This window comes from Kryptolebias marmoratus, linkage group LG7, assembly GCF_001649575.2.
Source record: "Kryptolebias marmoratus isolate JLee-2015 linkage group LG7, ASM164957v2, whole genome shotgun sequence".
Lineage (NCBI taxonomy): Eukaryota > Metazoa > Chordata > Actinopteri > Cyprinodontiformes > Rivulidae > Kryptolebias > Kryptolebias marmoratus.
The window spans coordinates 9,224,274-9,233,692 of NC_051436.1; the positions used below are offsets into that span (position 1 = coordinate 9,224,274).

The 9,419-nt window shown below is 40.8% G+C and overlaps 1 protein-coding gene across 2 annotated transcripts in view; it reads left to right on the top strand.

Annotated features, from left to right (window-relative positions):
- LOC108234870 (phospholipid-transporting ATPase ABCA1) overlaps nt 1–9,419 on the top strand; it is a 215,816-nt gene that overhangs the window by 158,373 nt on the left and 48,024 nt on the right. For both annotated transcript variants that reach the window (XM_037976591.1, XM_017414453.3), the window contains one exon: nt 6,966–7,089. In XM_037976591.1, the coding sequence (XP_037832519.1) occupies nt 6,966–7,089 (124 nt within the window). The remainder of the gene's footprint in view (nt 1–6,965; nt 7,090–9,419) is intronic.

The window sequence follows — 9,419 nt, forward strand, 5'->3', positions numbered from 1 at the left end:
CAGAACCACAAAACATACTAGAAATGTGATCATCAACTAGTAGCCGGCAAGCCACTTCCAGTTCACTGGGATGGACGAGAAGCTTGTAATAACAAAAACACATCTAAGTATAAGTACTGCATGTAAAAACTATAGTTTTTTTGCATTCTAACACTAAAAATCTAAAATAAATGTAGACTTTTTTTTGGTATTTTTCCTAATTCAAGTATCCCCCTTTAAAAACAGCATATATGTTGAGTATTTATTGCAACATAGGCGACATAGGTCTTGATTTACTTCTATATTTGTTTTTACCAAAGGTCAGCTTTTGCCTTTAATGCTTGTTGTCAGATTGAGTTGCCATATTTTTGCTGAACCTCTTATTTTAATCTGTGATTTTTTTTTTTTTTTTGCAAAACTGCACTTTCTGTTTTTCTCAGCACCTCGCCATAAAAGTCTAGAAAAATGTTTGCTGGCGGATTTCAGAGACAGAGCACACTGTGCGGCAGGGAAGTTGGATTCATAAAGTGGCCAACAGACAGCTAACATGATCTGATCAGTTCTATCATTCACACATTTGCAAAAAAAAAAACCCTAAACAATTGGTCAGGAAAACTGCTAAAACTAGCATTTTTTTCTGTTGTTTTGAAAATCAGTAAATTTATTTCCATGTTATTTTGGGTCAAAACAACAAAGGGCCACAACAGAGGGACCAAAGAGCCACAAGCGGCCCTGAAGCCACAGTTTGCAGACCCCTGCACTCTGAGGTTCAGCGACGTTTTACAGCGATGAACATTAACTTTGATTCTTTCACAGGCGTTACAGTCTACAATAGGAGTCTCCAAATGGTGGATCCAGACCCGAATGTCGTCTTCTCTGATTGGTTGTTAATGTTCAATAAAAAAATATAAATATATTAACCTAAACCCGTTTTTCTCAAATTTACAGTACTTCCTTTTAAGTGGCACAGCTTGTCTAGCCTTTACAATAATTTCTCTAATTTACCACTAAGATGGTCAACATAAAAATATTTAAGGAGTGAATAGCTTAAAACAGATTTCTCTTTTTAACTGTCTAGTAAAAAAAAAAAAGCATTTAAAAGTAATTAATAGCTTTTAAATCAAGTTAGTCAAAATTCAGTGTTTGCTTTCAAAGAAAGGCTTTTGTTTCCCATTTTCATGAGCAATTATTAACAAATATAAAACCTCTGCAGTTGTATATTTATCTTATATTATTCAATATACTATCAGTTTACCGTTTAAACTTTTGAATAGATAAAACTGCTGTGAAGGAACCACCAAACGCCCTCAGCTGAAGTATTTTTACACGCACATTTCTTATAGATTGTGGTTTGGAAATGGTGGCGATACTGCGCTAATTAGAAACGTTTTGTGCCGCCACACAACAAAACCCAAAAGGGACGGGGCGGATTCAAAAACCCCCTCCCTCCCTCCCGACCAGGATCAATTTCCGGAGACAAATCTCCAGCCTGGTAATCCGTCTGGTCGTGGTTCCTACAGTCGAAACAGTTAAAGGTGGAAAAAATACCCCAGAAAAAAAAAGATCTGATTCCCGCGAAAGGGTTGCTGCAGCGGAAACGCACCTAGAAGACTGAACTGACATGCTCCAGTTCACTATTGAGAGCAAAGCCTTGCGCATGACAGCTCAATCCGGTCCTCTCCCTGTGCAACGCTGGCACCGTCAAAAGCTTTGTCTCATCATTTGCTGCATTCGTTAAACACTGTCGCTCAAAAGTAAAGCTACGGGCTTCGGTGTTCTCAAGCACAGGGTGAATATAGATCCCTTCTGGGTTATAGCACCATTTTTTTTCTCTGTGAGAGGGAATGAGAAGGGGGGGGGGGAGAAAAAAAAAGTAGCAAAGTGAAGAACCAGAGCAGCACTTTTACAGACTTGGTGCCCTAGTTTTGTCTTGAAACCATTGGGAGATTTTTCTACCCCTTAGGACTGTCCAACTCCCGGTAGACTGCATCAATCCCAGCCTGCCTTACGCCCAAAGCTGTGTCTGAGTCAATACCTCCACCCCGTGCCACTCAGAGATAACCACAGGCACTCGCAGATTTTCTTCCAGGGATGAAGTTGAAGGTGCGGCAGTGCTGCTGTGGACTACTTGCCTCATGCCGTGTGTGACCGGAGCTCATTGTGTCGAACACCGATTGACCGGAGATGTCCTGTTAATAGAAATATTACAGGAAAGTTCCCCAAACTATCTGACAGAGCTCCCGCAATGTTCACAGAAAAGGCTAAAAGAGCACAAATATTGACTCTGTGAAATCCACTGGCTGTCTGTTTGAGCTCTAATTTTTTGCCCGTTCGATTTCCCGGCCTCATGAATGAAGCCGCGCTCCGGGAATAAGCACAAGTGTGTATATATAGGTCAGATAAGCAGAGAGCGCAGACTCTACCACCTTCGAAACCCACTCGGAAAAAGGATTTATAGCGTCGAGCATAAACATAAAGGGGGGAGGAATTGTCCAACATTTCATCATCCCAGAATATAAGTCTCTGAGGTCTTTTTCATGTCCAGAAGATGTAGTTTTTTGTTGTTTTTTTTTTTTTACATCTGGATCTCACATTAAGTCTTGCTTTGCTTGCATTCCTCCACCAGACAAATGAGCTTCTTTCAGCCAAGGTCATCGCCGTTGCTTATTTATTTGACTTTCTTATCTCGGCGCGAGCTCGCTGGTGAGTTTAAGGGGCAGAGACGCCTTCAGCGAATCTCGCTGTAGAGATGTGAACGTGTGGCGAAAAGATTTTCGTTCAGTTTCGGGGAGATAAAAACGTTACGTGTCAAGAAAATGGCAGGCGTTTACTTGAAACCCTAATATATAACAGTGCCGCGTATTTCTTCATTCATCTGCCTTTCCATTTTTTCTTTTTTTTTTTAATGAACCGAAAATAAAATTAAGACAGACGCTAGCAATCCTCGAGGGATCGCATATCACCCACCTCCTTAAATGCCAAAGTTAACTACGGCTGATTTGTTCCCTACATGTATGATCAAAAACATTTATTCTGACTACTCAGCACGGCCGCGCCATGATTGTACCGTGCGGTCTTCAAGCGAATGCATAAACGAAGAGAAAAGGAGCCATAAATTTATGTTAAACTCAACATCTGAAGGTTTACTCTGATATCATGATCACAATCAAGGAGCCCTTTTCATCATGGTCTCAAATCAGCCTCCGAGAAACTACTCCAGCGACCACCTACTTGCAAAAATAGAAGTAATCTTTCATATGCCCGCTTTTGATCTCGAGCATTTCTGCTTGTTTCTTTTTTTTTTTTATCCCACAAAAGGGAGAAGATTAAGTTAGACTGCTTTCTTTTCATTGACCTGCACGCTCTCATATGATATGCGCGGTAAAATTCGTTCAATAGGAAAAAAAAATCATAAAGATTGTTTTTAAATTGTTTTGCTGCATAAATATTAATTTTACTCTTTCCAAGATGAAGCGGAGCTACTTTGCATACAAAGTATCAGCAGAGCTCTTCGGTTTGTGCCGTGTAGAAAAGCGGCTTTGTCACCTTTGGGGGCATATTTGTCCAAGCCTCGATGATCAGGTGGAATAAACAGCCAGGAAAGCAAATAAAAGGCTCTTTTAAATGACTTATTGTATATCTAAAGATTAGTGAAACCTTTACCTTTGTCAGATAAATATGGAGATGGAATAGTTGGAATCTTTTGAAGTGAGCTCTTTGAAAATGGTTGTGAACAATTAATGTTTTTTATAATGTAGATATCTCTTTGAACAACGTCGATTTGGAGAAAAAGGGTTTAATTCTAGCCGGACTGAAAAGCTAACGCTAAAGGCTAATGACGAGCTTGTCTGAGTGGGGCCAAGACTAAAAGACTGAAGTGCCATCCTAAAACAGAGTCTAGTCTCAAAAACTTTATAAACTTTTATTAAATCGGAAATTTCACATTACAAGGTTATATATATGGAATTATGTGGATATCTGCAAGTGCAAAAAAAAGCAGCAGCTATCAGTGTCACTTCTGGTGCAGCTTGGAGCTCTTATGGCTGAAATATTATGATGTTTCTGCCTGAATAACTGTGCAGTGTGAAAGTGATGGTGGTGTAAAAAGGTTTTAAAAGAGGCTTCATATGAATTGCTATGAGATCTTTTCAATTTTATGATGCCACCAATCCACTTTGGTCATGGTCCTGCTCAGATTAGCCATTAGTTAATTAGCTTTCTTTAAAAAAAGTAAGTTAGAAGTTAGTAAATTAGTAGTAAGTAGGTACAGTAAGTAGAATTAAGTAATCTATCTAGCTGGCTAAATAGTCTAAGATAGATAGATAGATAATCAGATTTAAACAGGTTTTTTTTTTCAAACTGAGGTCATTCAAGGGACTAGCTACAACAGAGAATATATTATTTGTTTTCAACCTTCCAATAAAACCCATTTCAAAATATCGGAACTATTTTTTAAGCAAGCACAGCGTTAAGCCCTGCAGAGATCCACTCCAACTGTTTTTAAAACTAGACAAAGACAAAGGCTAGATTTAGCATGTTATTCCATTTTGCGTAACCCGTTTTCAATCTACAAGACGGCAAACAATTTAAACAGTTTTTTTTTTTCAAGAGTAGATAAACATCTTGAAAATGTACCTGATGAAACTATCTCTAAATCTAGCATTTGTATTGTTTATGCTTTAGGGTGGATAGCCTTATGGGGGGCTTGGCGCACTCAGTCATGGTAACTGCATATTGAAAGCTCAGTCATGCGGACCAATTTAACTGTGCAGTAACACACATCCATGAATGCATTCTGGGGCATTAATGGCCATCATATGGAAATCTTTCGGCGCAGCTTCATAAAACTACACCATCAACACGGAATCAACTAATCTTTACACAGGCTCACCCAAAAGCAGGAGCTGTGAATTTATAGTCTCCCTGTATGTATGCAAGAGCTTTGGAGACTGCGCTACAATGAAGCAGTATGCATAATTCATGAATTCGGTTTTGAACACTGAGCCATGCGAAATGTCTTATTATGTTGTTCTTTGTGTTGTCGCTGTTACTTGCCCCCCTCTCGGCGGCCTCTCTGAATTACCAAACTTCCCATTTCTTTGCATTGGATTGTTACAAGCTCGTCTATACCATCTTCATTTGATTCATTATTGTACTCTTTTTATTTTTTTTTAAACAGGTTCTCACTTAATTGTTGCCAGGAGGAAAAGGAGTTGAAACAAAAAGGACAGTAAAATTTTGGAATAGGGATTTGTAATTATAAGAAAAAAACCAAACCAAGGTTAGGGTTATAAACAATTCATGGTCAAAGATTTATCATTACTAAAACCCATTATCTGTTTAGATAATATTCAAATATTAATATCAAAAGTCTTCTAATTGACTCACAACTTCACACATTAGTATCAGGCGGACCATAAATCTTCAGTTCGGAGCACCAGTCTGGAGCCAATCTTTAAAAATGATACTTCTTTATTAATCTCTTTCCACCCAGCCAGCCATTTGGTTCTACTTATCCGTAGTTGTTCTGATGAGGCAACAGGTCCAGGAGGGAAACCAAGGTGTTCCTGGAAACCAAGAGGTTCAAAGAAGGATACACAATATCCCCCTGTGAGCTTTGGGTTTGTCCTGAGATCTCCCGGAACATATCCAGAAAACCTCCAGAGACGCATCCTAAGCAAATGTTTGAACTTGTTTCGCTGACTTCTTTCAATGAGGAGGAGCAACAACTCTACTCTGAGCTCTCACAAAGTGATGGAGCTCCTCAGCCTGGCTCTAAAGTCGAGCTCAGCCACCCTCTGGAGAAAGCTCATTTCAGCCGCTTGTATCCGGGATCCTATTTTTTCTAGTCAAGATTCATATTTCATAGCCCTAGGTGAGGGTTGGAACATAGATGGACCAGTGAATCAAGGACTTTTGCCTTTTGGCTCTTTCTTAATCATAACAGACTTGGAACAAGGCTCTTATTACTACCTATAAAGCACTGATTCATGGGTCCATCTCTTGCTCCATCCTAGCATCACTCGTGGACAAAAAACACTCAGACTGTACTTGAACTCCTTCACTCAAGGCAAATACTGACCTCTGACCCAGAGGGTGCATTCCACCTTTTTTTTCCCATCAAAGACCTTGATGAAGAAGACTGCAGGCAACATGTTACCTCGACCAGAATAGGGATAGGGCCCCCTTCCAGGAAACTGATCTGGAGAGGGGGAGCTCACTGCGAGCACATAGTCTTGGTTCCTGGACGGCAAACGGCACAAGAATCCACCTCCCTATAGGTGGGTCCACCACCTATAAGGAGAGTAGCCATGGTTGGGTGCTGTGTGAGCAAAGACAAGGGTCGGGCTCTGAGCACGCTGATTCCTGGTGTCATAAACTGGCTTTATTCCAGCCCCACTCACACACCCACTGTACGGAAATATGTATCGAGATTTCGACTATTGCATTACCCTGAGCTAGTACGGATACCCTGAGCCAAGATAAGCGCGGCTTTTTATTTACTCCCTGTTAAACAGTGAAATATTGCTTTGTGTTTTTCCTTGCTTTTGTACGATATTATTAAAATACCAGAAGAAGTGCCTCCCTCTTTGGCGTCAGGACGCCGCCTCCACCCCGAGTTATGATTTTGAGGATGAACATCTGTTTGCCTGAGCTTCAGCACATCCATTTGTGTTTGTACATGCTCTGCTTTCTCACAGATCACACAGTATGCTGCCCGACAATCGCTGGATTCCAGCGTCAAGATGGTGGATAAAAACTTGATGCATATTTCTTCCTGAGCGACTCAACGGTGCTCAGCGTGCAAATGAAAGTGCAGGATGTTTGTTAATTATCTGCCCCGTCTTCTGAACTTTCAGCTCCTCTGGTCCTGCTGATACAAGATGGATGTTCAACATATTGTGCTTGGGCTGAAGGATTTCCGGCTTTGATATTTCAAAGTTTTGCATGCTCCTAATCGGTCTGTGTAAATTTTCCTTCAACAGAATGTCGCTCACATCAACGACATCGTGAAGCAGGTGCTGCTGATATTCCCACATTTCTGTCTGGGCAGAGGGTTGATTGACATGGCCTCAAACCAGGCGATTGCAACGCTCTTCAGCAGTCTTGGTAAGAGGCGTCACAGTTCTCACAGCAGGAAATATCACATTGAAAACTACGTAGAATACTCGCTAATAATAGCTTTGGTTTTCAAAGTCAATTCAAATCCATATTATCCATACAAACTGTGAGGTTTGAAAGACCGGTGAAATGTGAAATAAAACGGACACACTTTAACGGAGTAAAAAACAAAACAAAAACAAAGTTAAATTTACACAATTGCGTCATATAAATGCCACATTATTGGCTAATCTCACCCTGTTTCTGATGTAACAATTCCTCTGCAAAAGCCTCTCAGTCGATTGTTTACAAGAACATTCTCTGCACATTTTTAAGGCATTTTTCTGGTTAGGCACAATTCCAAAACTTTTAGTAGTAATTCTTTTCCTTAGTTTCGTCAACATAAGGGTAGTATCTGACTGGGCTGACAGTTGGGGACTAGTTGGTGACTCGAAATTACAAGAAAAATGTTGGGTTTTCAGCTGAAGTGAATTAAATGCGGACGGCTTTCAAAATGTCAACCTAGGCCGTGCACATTATTCCATTGCCCAATCCCACCAACGTCATACCCACATGGGTTCGCTTTGTACACACTTCTGCAGCCGCACCCACATTTAGGATTTAGTCTAGTGGAGCACGCGGGACCAGTGGTTTTAAAATAATCAATCACTCCAGGATTTTGCGGGCGATTTTTGTGATTGTTGCGGGCTAAAATGCCGGATTTTGCGGGGCATTTTCCTAAAAGTTGCGATTTTTTTTTTTTTTTTTTTACTAAAATCAATCAACAACCATAACTTTTATTAAATAAACCAAAAATACTTACTGGTTTTGTAAGATAATTACCAACAAACATTGACATTCTCAAAAGGTGCTTTATTTGAGAACTTTGATAGCTTATAAACTGACATTCAGGACCAGTTCTGGATTGTCCCTCGTCTGCAGCTCTCCTCACATGTTTTGCAGACAGGAAGTGTTTGTCGATGCGTTTATGTTCCATGATTACACTGCAGGACGTGCAGAACAGCTCCCCCCCCCACTCTCGTGCTGGTTTGTAACTGTTTAGTGCGGTCCTTTGCTGAAATCTTTGTGGGCAAATGTGAAGCATTAGCGCACATTTTGGCTTTGGTCGCTGCTCCTGCACGCTCCCGGCATTCTGACATTAACAGGAAGTGACGTCACGTGTCTCCTTCATGAGTTATTTGGGGTTATTTCGCAGGGTTTGCTCGATTTTGTGTTAATAGTTGCGATCGCAACATCGCGAAATCCTGGAGGGTCTGAATAATTAATATTTAATGTTGGTGATAGTTTTAAGAAAAGATTCAAGATCCTTTTGTTTTTGTTGCATGTGTAGTTACACGAGTTATCCACAACCACTCCCTGCAAATAATGAAAAAAGGATTTAAAAAGAGGATAAAAGTAAGTGTAAATTAATCATGGAAAGATGACCTGGTCGTGCAGGTGTCAAGGTGCAACTCCTACGCTCCAAAAATAACAGAATCTTTGAGTAAATTGAGACGACTCATGATCAAAATTCAATGAATGACAGTGACTTTCTCACTCACACGAGGACACTAAGATCCGTAGCAAAAGATCTGAGACATTTTGGAGACTTCTTCGTAAACGCTGTTCAGTCCAGTGGAATGCTACCTTAGTCTTTAAATTGATGAATGTTTAATTAGCAAAAGCAAGGATCATTAAACACTTTTTGGATGACTGAAATCTTCCATTTCACTTGTTTACTAAGCTCCTTACAGGTCCATTGAAGAACATATCAGATGACCTATAAGCATATCTGTGCCTGTGGCCCAACAACACAAAGAGAAGCCAGTCATACTAAAAGTGCTGCATAGGGCTGCTGATGGTCACTGAAGGTGTACACATACCCACAATTCACTCTGCTCTTCCCAAAGAAACACTCAATTCACCTCCAGTCCTCCTCCTGAAGTGACACCATACTATTTCTGTCAAAATGCTGGTTCTCCAGGGGAAAAATGTTTGACCAGTATCATGGCTCCCAAACCGCTACTCAAGCTCTTCTGTCCACACGAGTTTAAATTTAGACGAGGGGTGGGGTGGAGGGGGGGAAGAGTGGTTGTGGAGGTGGAGCCGGGGTTGAGGAAGGGGGGGCATCAAGAGGCAAAGAGGCACATGAAAGAGGAAGAGGGGTCTTATCTGTCGAGAGATGGAGCAGGAAATAGCGGTTTGAGGAATAATTTGCGGCGGAGAGCGGAGAGAGAAAAGCAATCACGGCTTAAAAGGGCCAGTGTGGAGAGGGGCTATTTACCGGAGAATGAGACTGAAAGCGCTTTCGTTTTTCTTGTCTCCTCGCACCCCCACTC